This window comes from Drosophila serrata, unplaced genomic scaffold (assembly GCF_035046125.1).
Source record: "Drosophila serrata isolate PLE 108 unplaced genomic scaffold, ASM3504612v1 contig_276, whole genome shotgun sequence".
Lineage (NCBI taxonomy): Eukaryota > Metazoa > Arthropoda > Insecta > Diptera > Drosophilidae > Drosophila > Drosophila serrata.
Window position 1 is genome coordinate 6,997,090 of NW_028257174.1, and position 23,466 is coordinate 7,020,555.

At 42.4% G+C, this 23,466-nt stretch overlaps 3 protein-coding genes and 1 pseudogene across 6 annotated transcripts; 2 read left to right on the forward strand and 2 right to left on the reverse strand.

Annotated features, from left to right (window-relative positions):
* Positions 1–1,374: 1,374 nt before the first annotated feature.
* On the reverse strand, positions 1,375–10,021 carry LOC110181513 (uncharacterized). 3 transcript variants are annotated; one of them, XM_020949287.2, is made up of 7 exons: positions 9,754–10,021; positions 9,261–9,352; positions 8,413–9,192; positions 8,133–8,342; positions 6,514–7,919; positions 6,322–6,450; positions 1,375–5,736 (listed from the first exon to the last, which is right to left on the reverse strand). In XM_020949287.2, the coding sequence occupies exons 1-7, from the start codon at positions 9,765–9,767 to the stop codon at positions 4,708–4,710; spliced, it is 3,660 nt and encodes a 1,219-aa protein (XP_020804946.2). In that variant the 5' UTR covers positions 9,768–10,021; the 3' UTR covers positions 1,375–4,707. The 3 variants fall into 3 exon arrangements, with proteins under 3 accessions (XP_020804946.2, XP_086691977.1, XP_086691976.1); XM_086835851.1 differs by having other exon boundaries at positions 1,375–1,718; positions 6,514–8,342; XM_086835850.1 differs by having other exon boundaries at positions 6,514–8,342.
* A 1,563-nt stretch (positions 10,022–11,584) lies between these two features.
* On the forward strand, positions 11,585–12,447 carry LOC110181575 (protein SET pseudogene; annotated as a pseudogene). Its single transcript, XR_015272222.1, has one exon. The product of XR_015272222.1 is annotated as a protein SET pseudogene (transcript).
* Positions 12,448–12,941: 494 nt separating this feature from the next.
* On the forward strand, positions 12,942–16,144 carry Gga (ADP-ribosylation factor-binding protein Gga). The gene is made up of 5 exons (XM_020949371.2): positions 12,942–13,121; positions 13,219–13,379; positions 13,947–14,541; positions 14,604–15,625; positions 15,692–16,144. The coding sequence occupies exons 1-5, from the start codon at positions 13,085–13,087 to the stop codon at positions 15,902–15,904; spliced, it is 2,028 nt and encodes a 675-aa protein (XP_020805030.2). The 5' UTR covers positions 12,942–13,084; the 3' UTR covers positions 15,905–16,144.
* Positions 15,986–17,555, reverse strand: Lst8 (MTOR associated protein, LST8). Its single transcript, XM_020949372.2, has 2 exons — positions 17,353–17,555; positions 15,986–17,263 (listed from the first exon to the last, which is right to left on the reverse strand). The coding sequence occupies exons 1-2, from the start codon at positions 17,470–17,472 to the stop codon at positions 16,433–16,435; spliced, it is 951 nt and encodes a 316-aa protein (XP_020805031.1). The 5' UTR covers positions 17,473–17,555; the 3' UTR covers positions 15,986–16,432.
* Between the last annotated feature and the right edge of the window lie 5,911 nt (positions 17,556–23,466).

Here is a 23,466-nt window from a genome sequence, read left to right on the forward strand (position 1 = left end):
ACAACAACAACAATCTTGCATCATTCATGTCAGTCGCACGCCCACCAATTATATTTACAAACAGATTTAATTATAATTGAACAACAGGGCGGGCTTCGCTTAGAGACTTAAAAGTGAACTCAAATGAAACACATAAACCGCAGGCCAGGTTACACACAGCAAATGAAGCAGCAAAATGATGATTACCCCGTTGAGGACAGATCCCAGGGAGACAATGCAAAACAAAACAAAACGAAATGAAACCATGGCCTTTTCCGTTGAACTTGCACTTTGCATAATTGCATATTACCATCGGCATATCAGCCCAGCCATAACCAAGCGGAGACCAAGAATACTTCACACGATTATCCATGTGCATTGTGTGAACGCCCCAAAGCCAAATCTCATCCCCCGGCTTAGATGGGGAGACCGGAGACCACATACCACATACACAGCTTGGGCTCCGACCCTGGCATTAGGCCTTTTGATTAAGGCCTAGAGCGGGGTTTGTCTTGAGGGACAAGCGGGAAGGATTTAGACTATAAATTAATAATTTTTTTAAATTAAAATTTATGCTATTTATGGATAAGTTAAAATTATTTTAAGCTATGATTATATCGATTTAAAGTGGCATATTTGAGGTCTTCTTAGGGTCTTATCTTGGCCAAAACGCAAAGGATTCCCAAAAGTCATATATATTCCGATTTGTCATCAAAATCCTTATAAATTAATAACAAAATATTGCAAAATAGCTTAAAAATTTTTTTTCCGAATTTTTCAGATTTTTTTAAGGGCTTTTATCATTAAGTGCAGCCTAAAAAAATTATAAAAATTTAAATTTCTTAATACTCAAAATCTAGTATGCAGATTTGTTATACTATTAAAAACTAACACAAAACAGTTTTCCGAATTAAAATGAATGCATTTTTAGCTTAGTTATGCGTTTTTTTAAAACTGTGATTTGTACAGAAAGAATCCGAGGCTAGCTTTCTTTTTTGTTAATAATATATCTACCACATCTGCAATATAATAAAAAATAAGAGAGGATAAATATTAATTAAATATTTATATAAATATTATTAAATATTGGAGCTCACTCATACCATGTGAAAAGGATTTATTATGATGAGTATATAGATCTCTATCCGATCGAATGACTCAACTACTGTATTGATTGAACTCGATCTCGATGTGTCTAATGATGAGGTTCCAGTTTCAGTTCCCATTCAAAATCCAAACAATGAGTAATTGGAAAAAGGTTTAGATGCATAATGACATATCCATAAATTTCAGGTTGCAGCGTGGGGCATGGGGCATGGGGGCATAAATTTGTCAGAGACAATGCCAAGATCATCGGGTGGTCCCTCCCCACATTAAAAAATAAGACACTTTAGATTTGAATGCTGTAAAAAATATACATATACACGTATATACAGGACTGTGTCGCCATATATATCGTGCATTCGTGTATATATATATCAGTTTATTTAGTCTTCTTCAAAAGTTCTTTAGCGAGCTGCCCGCGGCGGAGCTTCCCTCGTGTGAAATGGCACCTCACCTCATCACCTCGCCCCTAATCTAACTATATTTTTGTAATTTTTATCTCATTTCTTTTTTTTTTCTCATTCTTTTCGTTTCATTTTGATTATTTTGTACGTTTTCTTCGGTTTTCTTTTTTTTCTTCTTAATTTTTTCTTGATTTGTAAGTTTTTTCTTTCGATTTGTACAAAGAATTTTAGCTGAAAGAAAATTAGGTTTAAGGGCTTTAAGTTTATATAAATATATATATTATATTCGATAACAATTAAAAATGTAAGTTAGATGATGCTCGGCCCTGCTCTGACGCACGTGCAAGACGGAGACGGAGCTAGTGCATCAGTAGGGCGCGAATAAAAGGGAGAAGGAATGATAATAGGTGAGTGTGGGGGTGTGTGTGTGAGAGAGAGAAGGACAAAGGAAATGGTCTTTGGGATACAGTGTTGTGTTAGTTATCGAAAAGGAACTTCCTGTTGACATTTTTAGTAATGGAATCAGATCAATATTGATAATAATGATAATGATAGAGTTAGGTAACAATAGTCTCAGGATAGTCAGAGGGTTGAAAATTAAGTAAGTTTACAAACTATAACAAAATCAAACAATTGGTCTAGGGCTAGGAAACAAAACCAAACGAAACTCTGGGCTTGTGTTCGGTTCAAAATGCTTAAAATTATAATAAACATAAATTTATATATGGCTATATACGAGTAGTAGGTAGGTTCGTGCACACATAGAGTATCTTTCAAGGTATACAATACATACGTACATATAACTAACATCGAATAGTGTGTGAGTGTGTATGTGTTTTTCAGCTAGTTTGTTGCTCTTAACTATACATATATGTATATATAGATATAGAAACGAAAAATGAAGCCTGGGGATAGTAAGAGGAATGTGTGCGATAAAATAATAATAGTAGGGGCAACTTAAACATTTATATATCCGAACCACAAACACACACACTCCTTATTCCACAACTAAGTCCGTCCAAAACTTTACAGTACTTCTTGCTATATGAATATCACACGCGCCCCTCCCTCCCCCTTTGGAATAGAGTGTGTGGAGTGTCGAATTTATATAGCACTTAATTCTAGGACTCAATCTTTGAGGTGTACAAATAATAAAAGATTTTCTGTATGTGAAGAGGCGATAGGTATGCATGTATGATGTGTAAACAAAGTATAGTTTGTTATGGGAAATTGAGCATAATGGGTAATTGTTGTTATACATATATATATATATCTATATATATGTATGTATGTATATATAGTTTATGCATAATAATAAGAATAATATAAAAATAATCACAGACTCGGATTTGCTGATTGGAATCGTTATTTGTTTTCGCTATCTCCACTAAGTTCGTTCGTTCAGTTATCAGCTCGAACGACAGATACTATGTATGTATGTCTTAGGTAGTTCTTAAAGGGCTATAATCACTTGGAATAACTACAGAATGGTTGTTGTACAGTTATGCCGTTCCATGCTGCTAGCTATGCATGTAATAGAATTGTATTTTATTAGTCCATATATTATTATTATTATTATTATTATTATTATTATTAGTATATATTATCATATATTGTGTATTGTAGCATTACGATTACTAAAGATATACGAAATACGACTGTTGCTGTTTTTCTTTTATGCGCTTCCATTTGATTCTCCTTAGGCTTATCTTGAATCTTGTTCTAGCTTTAGTTTGCGACCCACTACAAGTTACACAGCTTATTAATAGGCGTTGCAGGACCTCTTCTTCACAATATAATATAGTATATATATATCATGTTTTATGTTGTCAGATAAATATATATTAATGTGTGTTACAATGTCAGAATTGTTCACGGACAAGCTCTCGTGTATGGACTTGCTTGGGCTGCTTGCTTGTCACCCCCTCTTAGTTATTTGTCTACATTGCTTATTGCAAACTAATATTTCTGTATAATTGTAATTTTGACTCATTAATATATTACTGAGCTTATCACTAAATTGTTACTACTCCTCTCAGAGTACATAGTATAAATAATCTTTCGAGGAATCGGGTAAAAATGGTTATAATGAACAATCTTCTTAGCCTAGGTATCTTTCGGTGTGAGTGAGAGTGAGTTATGGCTTTTGTGGGTATACATTTATGGGCTTTACAATTTACTTAATGTGTGTTCCTAGGCAAATATTTTTGTTTTGTATATACAATTACTTAATTCACTAGATTTTATCTCTCATTATTTGTGTCTGATGTGGCCCTGATTTTGTGTGATCTCTCTGCCTTCCATTGGGTATATCCCTAAAATATTGGTACCGTCGTCATTTCCGTTTCCGTTTTACGTCTATGCTTTTGTTCAGGCCTTTATGGTATTGCGTTCTGTGTGTGTGCACATATGTATGTATATATATTTATGCCACAATATTTCAAGATTATTATTTTTCGTGTTAAAGCAAACAGTTTTTTGTGGTTAAACGTAATTATAATTTGTAAAAAGAGAACAATAAAACGGGTCACAGTTTAAAAAATACATAATATTTGGGTCAGTTTTAATATAATTGTTATCAAAAATTCCACAAATAGAACCTTTAATTGCTATTGCCTTCCTTCTACCTCAGGATCAGTAGAAGAGACTTGCTTAACAATAATAAGTTGAAGGATTTATACAATCGATGCAAGTCTATAAAATATTTATTCCTACTATTAGTTGTATTATTACCATTATTTTTTTATACTTATATATATTTTAAACATGCAGATATTTGCACTTTTGTTTGCTGCTATGGTTGGTTGTATCTGTGTCCAGGTCAAGCTTTAAGCATCCCACTTAAATCTACGTTTAAATACAATCTGTGGCTAAGAAAACGAAGCACGTTTTAGTCAAAGTCATTGATAGGATATATCTTTGTACAATTACTAGCCCGAATGGTTATTATATAATGTGTGTCACCATAGAGTACTCACCAATCAATAGTTTATATATATGTGTGTGTATATAGACGTTATGTTCACAATGCTACAACTTTATACCTTAAAGCTAAGGTTCCTTCAACTTTGGGCTTAACATCTCCTATCCATAATATTGATGGAGGAGATACAGCTATCCGATTTCTAATCTGTTACAAAAAAAAAAAAACATTACACTATATAGTTCATGATTCACATTTTAAACTATCCTCCTTATCGCGCTTCTACTTATTATCCCATCAATCGTGCTTGAGTACGATGCGGGCGGGCGCCTTGGAGCGCTGCTTGTGGCTACTCCCGCCGCCTCCGCCTCCTCCTCCTCCTCCTCCTCCAGACGATGCCTGACGTTTCTCTAGCCGATCAAAGATGCCTCCTCCTCCTCCACCCGAACTGCTGCCTCCACCGCTGCTCTTCCTCTGCTGTCCATGATCCTGCTCCCGCTGTCTCCTATCACGCTGCCTGCCGCCGTGCGACGACTGCTGCTGATCCCCGCTGCCATTACTAGTGGGCTTTAGCACCACCCTTCTCTGGCCAGAGCCAAAGCTGGCCGCTGACGCCGCCGAGGTTCCACCGCGCACCATCTTGTGGTTGCGCTTCACCACCAACAGCTCCGGCGTTGCCGATCGCTTGCTGCTTGTCTTTTGCGGTGGCGGTGATGGCGTGGCCAACAGACGGTCCTCCTCGTCCAGCAGCAGGTCATCGTCATCGTAATCCAGTTCCACCTCGTCGTCACTGGGCGTGCCCAGGCGCAGCATATCCCGTGACTTTGGCGGAGTTCCACCAGAAGCAGAAGCGGTCACAGTTACAGCCACACCTCCAGCTCCTCCGCTTCCTCCTCCTCCGACTCCAGCAGTAGCCGTAATTGCTCTTGCCGGCTGCTGCTGCGGTTGCTGCTGCTGCTGCTGCTGCTGATGATGGTGATGATGTTGATGATGATGCTGTTGCTGCTTAGAGGAGGGAGCCAGGTGCTCCGTTATACTCCGTTTCGCCTCTGGCGCAATTTTCGCCGCAGTTACTTGCTTACGTGTCGGCTGCAGCTGCTGCTGCTGCGCCTGCGATGGCGCTTGTCTGTTGCGACCACCGCTACCCGTCTCCTGGTCATCGCGACGCTTTAGGGAGATGACTTTGCGCTCATGCCGCATAGCTGCTGCTACTGCTGCTCCTGCTGGCACTGCTGCTGATCCTTGACCGGCAACGGAAGTGGCAGCTGCTGCTATCGATTCTTGGTCACCCTCAGCTGGTGAATTGTGCTGTTCGGCGCGTTTTTCCTATAAATTTATATTTCGTTTGTGTTTTGGTGCTCACATTTCACGTCTCCCCATACTTAATTTATAAAGTAACCAATAACTAATAAATATAAATAAACTTAAGCTTCGGTTGCCGAAGGAATGAATACCCTGGCAGGGAAACTGGACACCATGAAGAAGCCTGAACTACTCCATGGGTAATTTTAAAGACTTTCTAGTTATTATGACAAGTATCAAGTTATGCGAAAAGCCGATATACATAAATAGAGATTTTAGCGATTAAACGATACCTTGAAATAATATAATAATAAAATACGATAATAGATAATAAAGTATAACAGACATAATCCGAAAATAATGAAATTTAAACGTAAAATGTAATACTTCTCAATATTTAAAATACTTAAGCTTATCTCAATAACATACTATGCTTTTGATAATATATTAAACGCGATATCGGACTTTTCTTTGGATATATATATGTATATAGGAGAACAATCCTTCAAAGAGGAAGCTCGACCACTGCCAGAGTATTAACTCTTAACAAATACCTGGAGGCAGCTGCAGAAGCTGCAGGAGATCAGGAAATCAGACAAACAAACTCACCTCATGGAGTTTCTCCTCAGCTGCACGCCTACGCTTTAGCTCCTTGTCCCGCATGATCTTTTCTCGCAATTGCTTCTGCTTTTCAATCTCCAGGCGGTAGTTGCGCGTCTCCTCATCCTCATCGCTTGGCTGCAAGTCGGGCATTTCGTTAGTCTAGAAGTCTAGAAGGTTTGTGCTGCTGATCTCACTTACCGCATTACGGCTGCCCGTGTCAGAGGTGCGGCCGCGTGGCTCACCGGAGAATGGATTCCGATTGCCGGTAGCAGAGCCCGGGGAACCACTGCGTCGTCGCTTGGCTGCGACAGCACCGGCGGAAGCTGCACCACCGCCTGCTCCCTGACCTGTGGTGGTGCCGCCACCACGATTCTCGTCCCTGTCGCGGCTAGATGCTCGTCGGAAGCCTCGCCCTCCTGCAGTCCTTCCGGCTACGCCGCCATATCGCTCACGGTCACGTTCCCGATCACGCTCCCGTTCCCTCTCTCTCTCACGCTCCCGCTCTCGTTCGCGTTCCCTTTCCCTTTCCGTGCGCTTCACCGGCGAGTAGCTGCGTCCACGGGAACGGCTACGGCTGCGTGTGCCCCGTCGACGTTCGCCCGAAAGGCCGGAAGCGGCGCCCGATCCCGACCCTGAGCCAGCCGGCGGAGGTGAGCGCTCCATTCGCCTCTTTTCGAAGTATTGCAGATTTTTATTGATAAACTCCTCCTGCTGGCGGAGCAGCTCCGCCTCACTGTTGATGGCCGGCATGAAGTGTGTCTCCTTGATGAACTTGTTGGTGGCCGCCTCTACGCCGCCCTTGAAATTCGGATTGATGAGCACCTTGCTGACGCGCGGCACAGACGAGGAGCTCTGCTGCTGCTGCTGCTGCAGAGGCGGCGGCGGTGGTCCATTAGGCGGTGGCTGCTGCTGCGGTCCTGGATTGCCACCAACTTGTGGCTGCTGCGATGGATGCCCCGGCGGCTGCTGTTGCTGCAGCGGTGGCAGTGGCTGTTGCTGCGACGGTGGCTGCTGTTGCTGCTGCGGTGGCGGCGGACCTCGCATTCCCATGCCATTGGCGTAGTTGGGCGGGGCACCGGGCATCATGTGCGGCGGCAGGGTCTGCAAAGGAGGTCGTGGCATGCGGGCTGTGTCGCCCTGCGGACGCCAGCCGTTGTGGGGACGCATAAACTGCGGCGGATGCTGGGGCGGATGGCCCTGGTCGTAGCCATAGGGCGGTGCGTTGCGGTACAGTGGCGGTCGCATCCCCGCCTGCGATTGTTGAAGTTGATGCGGCCCAGGCCCAGGCCCAGGTCCAGGTCCAGGTCCTGGACCCAATAGCGCTCCATTGCGGTAGCCTCCGCCACCGCCACCACCTCCAGGATTTGGGGCATAGCCCATCGGCGGTGGCTGCAGCAGGCCCACACGCACCTGCTCGTGCGGATGCGGCAACAGATGTGGCGGTCCGGCTCCGTTTGGATTATGACCGTGACTGTGACTGTGGTGCATCATGTGCGAATGCGAGGGATTGTGGAGGGGATTGGCGGGAGCGCTGTGTGGCTGTTGTGTGTTGGTCGGTGCCTGTTGTGGTGACTGGTTGGGTGGCTGAGTTGGCGGGTACTGGCCTGGAATGGGAATGAATGTTGGCTTGTTCAGTGTCTGCTGTTGATTGGATGGATGTGCGGGATGGGCCTGAGGCAGCAGGGTCGACAGGGTCAGCTGGGAGCCGGGAAGGGATAGGGGAAGCAGACAGGCGGTAGGAGCAGTGCCACCCACTGGCGTGCTCATCAGAGCCAGGCGCTGCTGCTGCTGCTGTTGCTGTTGCTGTGGAGCATTACCCGGCATGCCGTAACGCTGAGGTGGCGGCTGCATTCCGGCCATGCCCATACGTTGCTGCTGTTGCTGCTGCTGCTGGACACTGAACATGGGCGAGGGATTGCGCAGCAGATGGTGCCGTGTCCCGATCCCGCGTGGCGGTTTACCCATCTGATTCTGATTCTGCATGTAGCGCCCGCCTCCACCTCCGCCGCCGCTACCGCGTTGTTTGTCTGCAATTTAAAGGTGTGAAATTTGAGTGTAAGAATCTGATCTGATGATCTTTCTAGCTAATTTCCTCACCTGAATGACCGTGGTGTCGCCTCTGTTGCTGGTGCTGCTGGTAGGGCGACATGTGGTTGTGGTCCTGATGGTGTCGCATATTGCTTTCGGCACGCTCGCTGGCCGTCTTGTAGTTAGTGCGCTCCTCGCGCTCCTCCTCGTCCTCGCGCGGATCGGGCAGCTCTGAGACCACCGAGGCGGAGCTGACGCTGGGTAGGCTCTCCTGCGAGGAGGCCAGCAACGAAGACAGGCCTGTCTCCTCCTGGGCAGCTGCCTCTTCGCCCCCATTGTTTGCATTCGGCACAGCCGCCTCTTGTTCCTCTTGTTTATGCGCCGGCGGGGCTTCCTCAGCTTGCGGCGGCTGGATCTCTGAGTCTGTTTTGGCGCCGCTAGTGCTGGGATTAACAGTGACTGGCTTCTCCGCTACCTTCTCCTCCTCCGAGGTGACTGTGGGCGCCGCCACAACACTATCGGGAGATTTCTCGAAACTGGGCGGAATGCTGCTGGCCGCAACGGGAGCGGGAGTGTAGGCGGGAGCAGGAGCAGCAGCAGCACCGGTAGCCGGCGCAGGAGCCGGGGCTGGAGTATAGGGTTCTGGGTCCGCGGGAGCGGCTTCCGTTGATGGTGCTGCCGTTGATGGAGCTGAAGCGGAAACTGAACCTGATGTTCCTACTGTTTCGCGACCAGCCTGCAGCTGTTCCTTGTGCTTGCGTTCATGCTGGCGTATCTGCTCTTGGGCCCACTCCTCGGCCTCAGCGCGCATCTGCTGCTTGACCTCGTTGGTGACATCCTTTTCGAGCTCTGATAGAGAGATAGAGAGAGAGAAACGGGTAGAGATCGGGCTTCTGATCAGAGAGTTCGCAACTCACCTTCGTCCGAGAGTAGCAACTCATCCTCGTCGGCGCCGAGCAGGGTCTGGTCGTCGATGTCGTCTCCCAGCTCGTAATTGAGCAGGTCATCGCTGCGGGAGAGGAGAGGGAAGGGAGAGAGTGAGCAAAAGGAAGCCAAGGTGAGATTCTTTTCCCTGCGTATTTGAAATTCGAAATTCCATTGAAAAACGAACGAGCGCACGCACACAGGCGCAATTGCACCGCGCTCGCACGCACACACTCGCCGCGGGGGCATTCACTCACACCCACACACACACTAGGGCAAACACCTCGAAAATGTTATACACATGAACGCACTCGTACTCCACCACGGAGGGGGCACACACACACACACACACACATCACCACCCACCACACTCGGCGTGGGCATCGTTCACCGATCGCGGCATGGAGAAGGCTTAAGAAACATCTTGGTCCTGCCATCCGCACCTTGTACACATATATTTCACACTTTTCCTCCATGGACACTTACTTAATGTCCGACATTTTGACTGCGGCCAGCCAGCGCAGCTGTTGACACTCGACGACGGCGGCGACGGCGTGGGGGCTCGAGTGTCTGTTATTTAGGGTAGTAGAACAGCGGCCCTCTACTTGCACGGCCCTTTTAAATGCATTTTGAGCTTTTTTCCAGATGCTAGGCAGCGGAAATGAATGCTAAAACTTCGTTTCTTTTTTTCACACAGTGTCACTTTTCAGGGGGATGCAATGGTGTGGCCGTTTCGCAGAAAATTCAATTTCTCATGTCCGTCAAGTTAGAGTCGATGAGTTAGCGTCGAAATGGAACGGTGGGAAAATGGAACATGGAGGGGATCTTTAATTTTTAATTTATTTCGTAATTAAGGCACTAATTCGAATAAAATAAAGTTTCTATATGCTAAAAAATGAAAATACTATTGTGTTTTACTGGGTTTGAAAGTATTTGACATTTGGATATATTAAAAAAAAGCATGTGAAAAATCGTGTTTTCACGGATTTCTTAATATCTCGGCTAATCAAACGCGTGAGGCAATATCCGATACGTCAAAATAAAGGAGATTTATTGTAGTTTTACCCTACCAAGTTTCAATTTCTTTAAACAGTCAGTTTTTGAGCAAATCGCATAACAGTAATCTAACCTCGGGATCGGGTCTATACAAAATAAGCCATCCAAAATTTTAAGGCTTATAACTTCGCTTTACGATTATAGATGGCTAAATAGACTCGGCTGTTGATGCTGATCAAGAATATATATACTTTTTAGGGTCGGAACTGATTTATTCATTGCGTTGCAAAATATTTGACCTGAAATCATATGACAAAGCAAGGGCATTGAAGCACTAGATTTAAAAAGCAAATTTTCGAAATAACATTTAATAGTCTGCCCAATAAATGATATCGTTATTCTAAGCAATTTGGTAGGTGTTTCATCGAAATCCGTTCAGTCGTTTTGGAGAAATTAACATTTGAATTACTAATTTCTATACTAAGGAGGCATGACTATGCACCCCTGGTACCCAACTGCAATAAATGAAAAAGTCGGAATTTCTCATTACCTACTGAACGGATTTTGATGAAACATAGATCAAAATGTCCAGAATTGCGATGCCGTCTATGGGACAGTCTTCCTTTTGCATAGGTTTAACCATAAAGTTGAAATCAAGTTTTCTTGGTTTTTAGGCAGGCAGGGCTGCGGGATATATTTATCTTCGCTGGCACATAAATGGAAATAAATGAAAAAGTCGAGATTTCTTATGAACGACTGAACGGATTTTGACGAAACGTGGATCAAAATGTTCAGAATTGCGATCCCGTTAATGGTACGATCTTCAGCTCGCATTAGTTTTATTATAAAGTTTAAATCAAATTGACTTAATTGTAGGCAGCCAGTGCTGCCAGATATTTTTATTCTTCGTAAGAACATTTATGAAAATAAATGCAAAAGTGGGGTTTTCTCATGAACGACTGAACGGATTTTGATAAAACAACTACCAAAACGCTTGGAATGTCAATTCCATTCATTATTATTGAAACATTGCCTTCAAGACGACGCTACCGCTAGAAATAATGTCGGTCAAAATGCAATTTTGGTATATTTAGTATAAAAGTATTTTTTCAAACTTAGCCGGTTTCATTTATCGTTATCGGCGGCCTCATCTCTAATATGAACAAACTACAGGTATTCTACAATAAATTCAAAAAAAAAACTAAAATACACCCTAAAATACACCATATCTTATAAATTTTAAGTAATATGCACATATTCCGATCTTCGATGCTGAAAAAAGTGTATCGATGTATCATTGCTTGAATTATATCGATACTATCCGTAGCGACATCGAGGTACTTCCATCACTATTCGGCTACCACTCTTTTCTGCAACTGCCGGGACGCCGACTTTTGATTTTCGCTTGAGTTTTGTTATTTGCCTTACTTTATTTCGTAAAGTACTACCGCAAACTCACGGAACAGCGAACAATATGTCGGACGTGCGCAAGACCAAGAGGTTGACCTTCCCCGCCGATGAGGAGTTCGACGAAGAATTGCTGTTGGAGATTGCTGCTGTCCAGACCGAGGTAGATCAAATCAACAAGAAAACCACCGAAGAGATCCTCGAGGTGGAATCGCGTTACAACAAGCTGCGTCAGCCATTATATGATAAACGCTACCAGATGATAAAGAAGATCCCCCACTACTGGTTGAAATGCATCAAGAACCACCCGAAGATATCCTTGGTCATTCACGAGGAAGAGGAGGATTGCCTCCTCTATCTAACTGATCTGGATGTCCTGGAGGCCGACGACATAAAAACCGGCTACCGTATTACGCTGCGCTTCGCAGAGAATCCGTACTTTGAGAACAAGGAACTCGTCAAGGAGTACTATTTGCGCTCCATGTCATCAAACACGCTCATTGAGTGGAAGGAGGGCAAGAACCTGCTCAAGCAGGTACTGGAGAAGCCCGACCACGGCAACAAGAAGCGCCACCCGGACTTCAAGTCCTTCTTCGACTGGTTCACAGAGCCCACTGATATCGTCAGAGACCGTGTCGGCATGTCTCTAAGAGATGAACTCTGGCAGAAGCCCGCGTATTATTATTATTACTGCAAAGATATTGGGGCTGTGCCTCATTGACTTCCTGAATCAATAAATAACCTCGTACCAATGTATGTACATATATGTAAGCTTAATTATATCAATTTGTTTCATTTCTTTTGGGGTAAATGAGGGGACCTTCTTGGAAATCTAATATATGCCACTTATGGTTGTTCTAGGAAGCTTGGGCGTTCCTGGAATTTCATGTGCGTCGCAAAATGAACATCCAATTCATTGTAAACTCGACATTGCGGCGTTTTCATATTGGCGCCAAATTTACATGGCATTGTTTTTGTTATGTTGCAAGAATCTCTGGAGCCGAGCTGCCATCTAAGGTGCGCGGTTGGCTTCTCAAAAGAAAAGCCGGAAAAGCTGAAAAAGCCTAACTCCTAACTGTTGAATTTATTTGCTTGAATGTCAATATATACACATTTAGGTTATATATCAAACATTATAAACATAGTAAACAGTATAAAATGCATTCATTGATCAATTTTCCAGTTGTATTTCTGAAATTTAAAACAAGTGGGCATCCCAAAGCGTTTTGCCATCACTAGGGTTCTTATAGTATTTTTTGTTTTTCGACTAGCAAAAATACAAAATATCGATATATGGAATATATATGTTGCCCATCCCCAGCAGCTGTCAAAGGCAACAACAACATGACTGTTGTTCAAAATCACCGCAAATATTGTATTTCCCCCAGTTAGTAATTCAGCCGCACATAAAAACATGACCACAGACGAGAGCATAATGGAGGAGATGCTGGGTAATGTACAAATCCAGATAAGCTGCAGCGTAAAATCGCTAACACGGCGCCGCTTGTGTCGCCTCTTCTTCGCCCTCTTCTTCTTATCCTTCTACAGATAGAGCAACGAATCCGGCAAAGGAAAGAGTTGACGAATTGGGCGTGCAAATGTTCTGCATTGTGGTACGCAGCAATGGCCAGCTGGTGCACAAGGCCCAGGAGATGATAGTGGCCAAGGTGCGATCGGTCAACATAACCGAAGCCACCCGGGCCATTTCGGTGAGTTTTGTGGGTGGGTTTTTCTGACCCCTTTTTGCCCCTCCATTTCCACACTACAACCGTTAAACACTTGGGTAAAAGCACACACACCAACACACACATGTGTGTATAGCACACACGCACTTGTGTGGCTGCGTTGGATTCGCAAACGTTATCAGTGCCTTTGTGGTCGTAATATGGGCCTGTATTGTGGCTAAGTCTGAGACGACAGCAACAACAAGACACCTAAAATAATATTTAATATGCTGGCTAATGTTATTTTTAGATACTCTTCACTTATGTGTAGATTAATAATTAAGGAAGGCTAAAGCCAGTGAATTTGTTTATTAGAAATCAAGAACAAACTATAGAAAAATGTATAGTTTTATATAATATCCTACCAATTTTTGTACCTCTAGCTCTTATGGGCTTTAAGCTGGAGCTGGCTGTGGCTCGTCTGATGCTGTAAATCAAGAAAATATAGACTTGTTGGCATTGGAAATGCCTTTCTCTGTCTAAGAAGCTATAATAAGCTAGGGTTAAACCTTCGAAACACAAAACCCGTCACAAATCATTTTATACTCACAGCTCCTGGAGGAATGCATGACGCAGTGCGGCGACGAGTTTCAGGACGAGGCCTCCAAGTTTCGCTTCCTCAACGAACTGATCCGCCTGGTGTCGAAGAAGTACAAGGGCGCCGAGACACCGCACGAGGTTAAGCAACGTATCATGGAATGCCTGCTGCTCTGGACCACCGAGTTTCCGCAGCGACAGAAGATCCGTGATGCCTACGATATGCTGCGCAAAGAGGGCGACATTGAACACGGCACCACAGAGGCGGCGGTGGCCAAACGCGAGAGTGTATTGGGCACCATTGACGAGGCCATGTTCGCCAAGCTGATTAAAAGCAATAATCCGGAGAACTTCAAGCGGGCCAATCTGTTGCTACAGTACCGCATGGCGCAGGAGGCGCGCCGCAATGATCTGCTTGCCCAGCATCGCCTGGTGCTTTGCGAGGTCCAGGAGACAATTCAGCTGCTCAACCAAATGCTGGACACCTACGATCCATCCAATCAGGATGTCAGCGAGACACTGCACGAGCTGTACAAGAGCTGCAAGAAGCATAAACCCATCTTTCAGCATCTGCCGCAGCTGTTGGACAATTCCGATGCCCAGCTAGTAGGTGGGTGTCGAGCTTTTACAGTATTTAATGCCCGCTTGCCATATTCTTCTTCCTCTCTCTAGCCGACACCCTGGACGCCAACGAAGCCCTACTGTCCACCATGCAACGCTACAAGCAACTGGTGCCCTCGCCCACGAAGAGCTTAGCTCCCAGTTTACCTATAACCAAATCTACTGGCACTGCTACATCGACGGCAGCCTCAGGCTCCAGCAATGCCCTCCTCCTAAACGAACTCCTTGGCGATTTGCTAATCAATAGTGAAAGTAACAGCGGGGGAGGATCTGCCTTAGCCTCTGCTCCCAAGGAGTCGACTTCAATTACATCCCATGTGGGTGCCAGCAATAATTCAACATCCACCACAGTGGGAAACCCACTGGCCGACCTCAACGACATCTTCAGCAGCGCCTTGGCCGAAAGTGAGGCCAAGCTGAATCAGAATCAGACTCAGAATCAATTGCCGTTTCAGAATGCTAGCACATTGCTGGAGCCTCAGGTCCTCAGTCCCAGCTCTACCGTCGAGGGTCTGGCCAATGGCAGTGCCAGCGAGTTGGGTCAAAAGTCAGGAACTACTGCCAGAAAGATGCCCCAGATCGATATGCTCAGCGAGGAGCTCTTCCAGCAGATATTGCCCACTCAGGAGCGGATGACTAGCTTCAAGCGTGATCCCGAAAAGATTACCCTCAATGATCTGGCTCGGGACAAGATGCATGTGAAGGTGCAGCCATCAGAGTTGGAAGAAAAGAATGCGAAGGAGCCTGCTTCCTTAGTCTTGGCTACGACTAGCGACTGCTCGGTTGATGATGTTCCATTACTTGAAAGCGAGATTGTAAGCAAAGTGGAGGAAAAACCAGCCAAAAGTGAGGATCTGGTGACCGCCAAGCCGCTAAGCGAGATTCATGTGGAACTGGATAATATCCAGGCCACCGGTGAGCAACGTATCGTGCTGGATGATGATGACATGCAGCTCAGTTTGAACTTCACCAGCGATCGGCCCGGCCATCGTGTTTCGGTGATTGTGATATCGGCCCAGAACAAGAGCGGCCAGCCTGTGCGTGATTTTCAGTTTGAGGCAAGCGTGAAAAAGGTGAGTGTTGAAGAGCGAGTCAGGAGTCTACGGTAGGTTTTATTAACTACAATTGCTTCTTAACAGCCCTGCAAGGTGCGCCTGTTGCCGCCATCCAGCAGCGAAATGCCTCCCCACAAACCATTCCGACCGGCCACACCCATCAATCAAGTGATGCTGCTACTAAATCCCACTGGCAAGGCCGTCGACGTTACCTGCATCGTGGGCTACAAGCTGGGAGATGATCCGGATCCCATCAAGGAGTCTGTGGTGGCCCTGGGCATTGCTTACGTCGATTAAATCCCGTCCGCAATAACCACAACACGAAGAACAAGTCAATTGCGTTCCATCCCATCCTTTTTAATTATTTTAACGGCGATCTTAAAGATTCCTTGGTTTTATTTTCGTTTGAATGCCGGTGTATTATTCAAACTGTAAACTTTTGCACACATGATTTAGTCTTAATATATAATAAAATAATGTAATAATTATGTATCAAAGGTTTATATATATATAAATTATTAAAAAGTCGCTACAAAAGCCAAGCGCTAATTTCCAGAGGTAGTAGTTACACGTTTACTAACTGATCGCGTCGTATGTTGAGCTGATGCGCTTCAGTTCTGGATTGCTATGGAGTCCACATGGTCATCACCATCGCTAAATGCAACACAACTGCCCCCAAAAATGGCCAAATTATGCCTTTGTATCCATCCATTGACGGACAGAATCGGGATTAGGACTCGCTCCCGGATGTGACACGGTCACAAAGCTTACAAAATCTATAGCCAATATATGCTACTGCTACTGCAAACTAACAACTACAAGCTATTATTTACCAACAATCTCATCCTTGAAGGACAGGGCAGTGATGGCCTTTGTGTGGCCAGTATAGTCCCTTATTGGGCTCTTTGCTTCCAAGTTCCAGAGGCGTGCCACACCGTCCGAGGAGGCGGTAAAGAGCCATTTGGAATCGGCACTAAAGGCCGCATCCCACACCCAATAGTTTTCGATGCACAATTCCCCCCACTTGCTAAAGTCATCCGTCATCCAAATGCAAACAGTGCCATCACCAGAGGTGGTGAGTAATAGTCGCGAGTCGGGACTGAATTTGCAGCGCAGGATGTAGCGCTTGTGCGCCTTCTTCTTCTTCATCGGCCTGAGGGTGCTCATCTTCTGGTCGGGACTGCTGGTCAGTGACCAGATGTAAAAATTGCCCTTGTTGTTGCCAGCGGCCAGGAAGCGACCGTCTGGTGAGATGGCCACATCTTGGATGGAGGCATCCACCTCGGGCACAATCCGTTCATGCTTCTCGGACTTGACGTCCCACAGAAAAACGCTGCCATTTTGCGAGCCCATTCCAATTTCCACTTGATTTGGATGCAAGCAAGCGGCATTTACCGGCGCCTCGCAATCGAACACTCGGGAGCAGTGCGGTGGTGCCGAGATCATGTCCCAGATCCGAACGTGATGATCCTCGCCGGCGGTGAACATCCAGTTGCCGTCCTCCTGGAAGCCCAGGCGCGTCACATTCTTCTGCACGCCATCAAAGTTGATGACCGGAGCCGTGCAATTGGATTCCAGGTCATATAAACGTATGCACTGGTAGCCACAAGCCGCTAGCCGGGTCTTATCCGGTGTCCTGTCCAAGGCGTTCACTTGCTGTAATCACAATGCACATTTGTACTTAATATATATATATATATACATATATAGATATATTTAATATGTTGAGATTGAGGTCCACCCACAGAGGTTTCCACGAAGCGCATTGTTTTAATGCAGTTGCCGGTGTGCGCCTGCCACACCTTGATTGTGTGATCATATCCACCGGTGGCCAGAATCAGTTGTTGCTGCTGTTGGTCCCCCATTTTCCATCAAATCGCCGCAAATTCTTCCTATGTTTTCATTGGGTTTCCGCTAGTGGTGGACGAAATTGAGCAAAATACCGATATATCGACATATCGATATATCGGCAGCTAGCATCGATGAATACATGTGATTGGAGTCTGCGCTAACTTCCATGCCAAGATCCAAGGTTTGAAACTGCGATAAGTTAATTTTCTTTCTGCTGCCCTCTGTGCGCCTGGTACATGTAATCAAGAAATTGATGAATTCTGGCTTAATTTATTATTTAAATTAAATTAAATAAATAAATGAACCCTTTTAGTAAGATAAATAAATAATTATCAATTGAATTTTGATTTTACCGCCTCCCGTTTTTTATCGATCTTTACGCCACTAGAAAGTCCTTTGACACTCACTCCGCCGCGATCTTGACAGGTACCGTTTTCCAGTGAGCGAAAAAAAAGTGAAAAGAAAAAACGTACATGACGCGTGCTGCTGCTGAAAAAAACGTTTTTACCCAGAAAAAAACGTTTGATAATATCTAAAAACTGAATAAATCAGTTAAACTAAGTGCAGTTCATATCGTGACACTTAAATTAAACGCTAAACAAGTGAATTTTCAAAGAAATTTGCATTTTTCATGTCGAGTGAGTGCTGCGCTGCTCTTTCCAATAGGAGTTAAAAAAGCGGGAAAAGAAATGTGATAAAAAACCATACATTGTGCACGTACCGAAGTGAACTTCATATATAACTACATACTTACGTTATAAAGGAAGCTATTAGTAACACAGTTAGCAAGTGGTTAACTAATTATAGCCATTAAACTGATGTTAAAAAGTTGAGACACCCGCGGCGGCAGCGGCCGCAAGTATGTATGTATGTGTGCGTTGGAAGAGTCCCTCCAAATTTGTGCGTCTGCAATAAATGAGTGCAGTGCGGTGATTATTAGTGTGTTTCTGTATATTTTTTTAAAGTGTTAAATATAAAAATTGATCGCTATTGATCATTAGTGCTTTTTTTGTTGTTTTTTTTTATGTGTTAATATAAAGTTAATTGAAAAGGCAATATGCCAAAAATCATATGAGTGGTGTTAGTGTGTGTAATTTTTCAGTTATATTGCCAACGCTGAAGTGAATATATTTTTATTTTTATTTTTTTATGTGCAAATGAGTTGATGATTAGTTCAACTAATTATGAGTGTTTTTTGTTTTTTTTTTTTAAGTGAACAAAAAATGAAATATGCCAAAGAGAAGAAAAGCGCCTAAATGTATGCTGCATTTAATTTATTCCTTTTTAATTCCGATAAAAAATATGCTACGAATAAGAAAACACGGAAAATAAGAAAATGAGTGAGTGGAAAATTTATTTAATTTTTATTTTGGAATGCATTTCAATTTATCTTTTACCAATAAGGCAAAAATTCTGTTCTTTAGCCATATTTGTATATTATTTATAATTTTTTATATTATTACCCCGTTATGATATGATAATTTTTAGGGTTCTCTTTGCGGATTTTTGCCGATTGATTTGATAATTGCCGATCTTTGAATTTATTTCTTATTTATCAGCTAAAGGAAACATATTCTTTTGTTTGTATATATTTTAAATTTATATTTTAAACACAGCTAGATCCGCCCTCCGCCCTCTCGCTCTCAAACTTGACATGGTGACCCGGGAAATAAACCGAGAACCTGCCTCACAGAAGCTTCCACGAAGCGCATTGTCTTAACGCAGTTGCCGGTGTGCGCCTGCCACACCTTGATTGTGTGATCATATCCACCGGTGGCCAGAATCAGTTGTTGCTGCTGTTGGTCCCCCATTTTCCATTAAATCGCCGCAAATTTTTCCTATGTTTTCATTGGGTTTCCGCTAGTGGTGGACGAAATTGAGCAAAATACCGAAAAGAAAAATACTAACATTTTTATTGTTATCGATATATCGGCAGCCAGCATCGATGAATACATGTGATTGGAATCTGCGCTAACTTCCAGGCCAAGATCAAAGGTTTGAAACTGCGATAAATTAATTTTCCTTCTGCTGCCTTCTGTGCGCCTGGTACATGAAATCAAGAAATTTATTAATTCTGGCTTAATTTATTATTTAAATTAAAAAAAAAAAATCTGAAATTTATCCTGCTAAATGGACAATACAAAAAAAGAAAAAAAAAACAGCTACTATAAAAATAGTTCACCATCCTAGGGGGATCGTTCTAGAAGAAAAATAGCTATTTACATAAAATTATTTACGAATAGCATCATAGATTATATTGAGCTCTTTTATTGAGATAAATAAATAATTCTCAATGGGAATCATTTGATTTTACCGCCTTCGGTTTTTTGTTGATCTTTTCGCCACTAGAAAGTCCTTTGACACCCGCGGCGGCAGCGGCCGCAAGTATGTATGTATGTGTGCGTTGGAGGAGTCCCTGTAAATTTGTGCGTTTGCATGGCAAGTCAACTCACCTCGTTTTCGCTCTCACCACTCACCCACCAATCTCTCGCGGCTTGAGTGTTGAGATTAACGAAAATCCCTGTAAATATGTTGGAGTTGAATATGAAGGAGTTGAGTGCATGTAAAAACCAAGGGAATAAATAAGTGGTGTGGTGATTATTAACAGGTTTTTGTTTATTTTTTTTAAGTGTTAAATATAAAAATTGATCGCAATTGATCATTAGTGTTTTTTTGTTGTTTTTTTTTATGTGTTAATATAAAGTTCATTGAAAAGGCAATATGCCAAAGATCATTTGAGTGGCGTTAGTGTGTGTAATTTTTCAGTTATATTGCCAACGCTGAAGTAAATATATTTTTGTTTATTTTTTTTATGTGCTATGAGTTAATAATTAGGTCAACTAATTATGAGTGTTTTTTGTTTTTTTTTTTTTTAAGTGTAAACAAAAAATGAAATATGCCAAAGAGAAAAAAAGCGCCTAAATGTATGCTGCATTTAATGTATTGCTTTTTAATTCCGATAAAAAATATGCTACGGATAAGAAAAGACCGAAAATAAGAAAATGAGTGAGTGGAAAGTTTATTTAATTTTTATTTTGGAATGCGTTTCAATTTCTCCTTTACCAATAAGGCAAAAATTGTATTCTTTAGCCAACGAAATTTGCCAAATTTGTATATTATTTTTATCATTTATATTTTTATTATTATTACCCCGTTATGATATGATATTTTTTCGGGTTCTCTCTGCGGATTTCGAGGGGTGCACTAGTTGACATGTATTTAAGATTGATATTTTTTGCCGATTGATTTGATATTTGCCGATCTTTTAATTTATTTCCTATTTATCAGCTAAAGGAAACATATTCTTTTGTTGGTATATATTTTAAATTGATATTTTTAAGGTTTTCTGTAACCCAATTTGACCCGTCCTAATGATAGGATATAGCTTTTAAAGTATGCAAGCTTTTAGCCTGATTGAATTTGTCATTATGGTTACCCTTTTGATCCAGCTGGCGCTGATATTTATGAACCTATGATGATTTGTTTACTTAGTTTAATGTGTCATTTTTACTAATCACGGATTAGTGAGAAAAACGCTTGCGGCCACAACAACGAGAGTGCCACACCCCTTTTACACACACACACACACACACACACACACACACACACACACAAACACAGTTAGATCCGCCCTCTCGCCCTCAATCGGTTGACATGGTGACCCGGGAAATAAACCGAGAACCTGCCTCCGGCTTTCGGTTTGCTGCGGAATGGAATACATTCATTTAATTACAATTTGATTCAATAGACAGACCACGGACACACTTCAAAGGGGTCGGAAATTGGTGGATGAGATGTAGTTAGTAGTTATAACTACTAAATTTGAACTAGCAGGTGTGCAATTGGTAGAAAGTAACTAAAGAGAGTCTTTTTAACTTTCATTTTAAGCCTTTGTTTTTTTTATGACCTCAACAAGCAGCATAATTGTGCTGCAGAGAATTATAGTTTAGTTTTGAGAGCAAAATAATATTTTTAAAAGAGATAAGGTATATTTTTACTTATTGTAAAATATGTTAAATCAATTATTCTTTTATGCTGATGTGTTTGCTTATATTTCTTATATATATAACTATCTGAAGTACATGATATCTTCTAATTAGGTCATACTTTTTGCCCAGTGCAAAAATGTTTTGAGGGAATGTAGAAGGATCGACTTTGAGTATAGGAAACATACAAAAATATTTCAAATAGTTGTTTTTTAAGCATAAATAAATATAGTACATAGTTGGTACTTTTAACCCATTTAACTTTCGGTAGAAATCTTAAACCTAATACTGACATGTGTGTGAAAGCAGATACGGATGCAAAGAGCGCACTGACAGATACAAATTCCCGCTGCGGTCGCCGCTTGTGGCCTTTGTGCTCGATGGGCGGCAGAATAGATACAACATAACAGGGGGCCGGCAGGGGGGGAGTGATGAATTGGGCCGGACATGTGGCATATTATTCGGATTCAGGAGTCGGTAGCTGGGATTTGGCAGCGACTCCTTTAATAATGATGATAATAATAATGATAATAATGCCGCATCGATTCCGCTGGGACCTGTGGGCCCGTAACCCCGAACTTCTCAGATGAGACGGGGCGTAAAATGGAAAGCCCGGTCATGCGTGTGAACGGGTGCGGTCTGCCCTCCCCCTAACCTTTCAACCCAGTCCATTCATCGCCCGCTAATAGAAAATCTATTAGCGCTTACAGGATGAGGGAAAATCAGGCAGGGAAAAAAGGATGAGGGCCGCCGGTTACTTGTGCACTAGCAACACTTTCTATGGGACTTTATTTAAATGGAGATATTTATTATTACATTTTTTAAGCGAAAATGTATTTATGAAGTATTTAAAGTTGTTAGATTTCTGGTATTATTTATTTTTAAGGTGTAGCGACGAAAAAGAAAGCGCAGACAGGCGAAAATGTTGAAATTAGAGAACTGTTGTTGGACCGTGGAGCATGTAAGACAGCACGGATTGCCAGACTGACTGACGCCTCGGTGGACAGATTGATCGACAAACTGACAAAATGACAGTCTGACAGACTGATGAATGTGTGGAACCAACCGTTGGCCATATAAGTGGGAGTAGAAGAGTTAACCTTAATGTGGGAAACCTTGTTAAAAACATTGACAATCAGTAGCTTGAAAATAACTTATTGAAAAAGTATATATATATATTTATAAATATTATACCTATGTTTATATATATTATACACATATTTATGTATATTATACATATATTTATCTGAATCATCATGAAAACCACTACAAGCCACCTCTATGATAGCTATATATTATATATTTTTATTCCTTTTACAGGGTATTCAAATTGTAGTCAGAAGCTTGTAATGCCGTGAAAGGGTCATTTCCGACCCTATAAATCATATATATTCTTGATCAGCATCAACCGCCGAATCGATCTAGCTATCTTAGAAAGAAAAGAAAAATTTTTAATTTTTGTTCAAATTTTATATCGTTAAAATTGATCAAAAATTAAAAAAAGAAAATTAATTTATTTTACATTTTAAATTGAGTATGCAGTTTTATTAACCTAATCAAAATAAACATATGGTATAGATCTTAAAACTTTGATTTTCGAAAAAATTGTCATATAAATATTTTCAAAGTTTTTTTAATATTTACATATTTCTAGGGTATATATATATAAATTGTCACCATCTAATAACTACCTATCATTGGCTGCTTTTTTTTTTAATGATTTAAACAAATATTATATTACTTGTGTGTATCTCGGCTAATGGAAAAACCTGACCCATTTTCAACTCTTAAACACGGACACGGAAACTGACAATAAAATCTCCGCTTACTCTTACCCCACTCCCCTGGCTCTGCTTTCTACAGAATTGTTTACATTTTCCTGACGAGAACGCGACGAGCACCATCAATCGCAGTTTGTATTGTATTTAAGTAATTGGAGGGTAAAATGTGTTTCCAATTTGTAGTACCTATTCGAGTAACAGTTTCCCCCTATTTTTGTTGTCTTCCTTCCTCTGCTGCTTA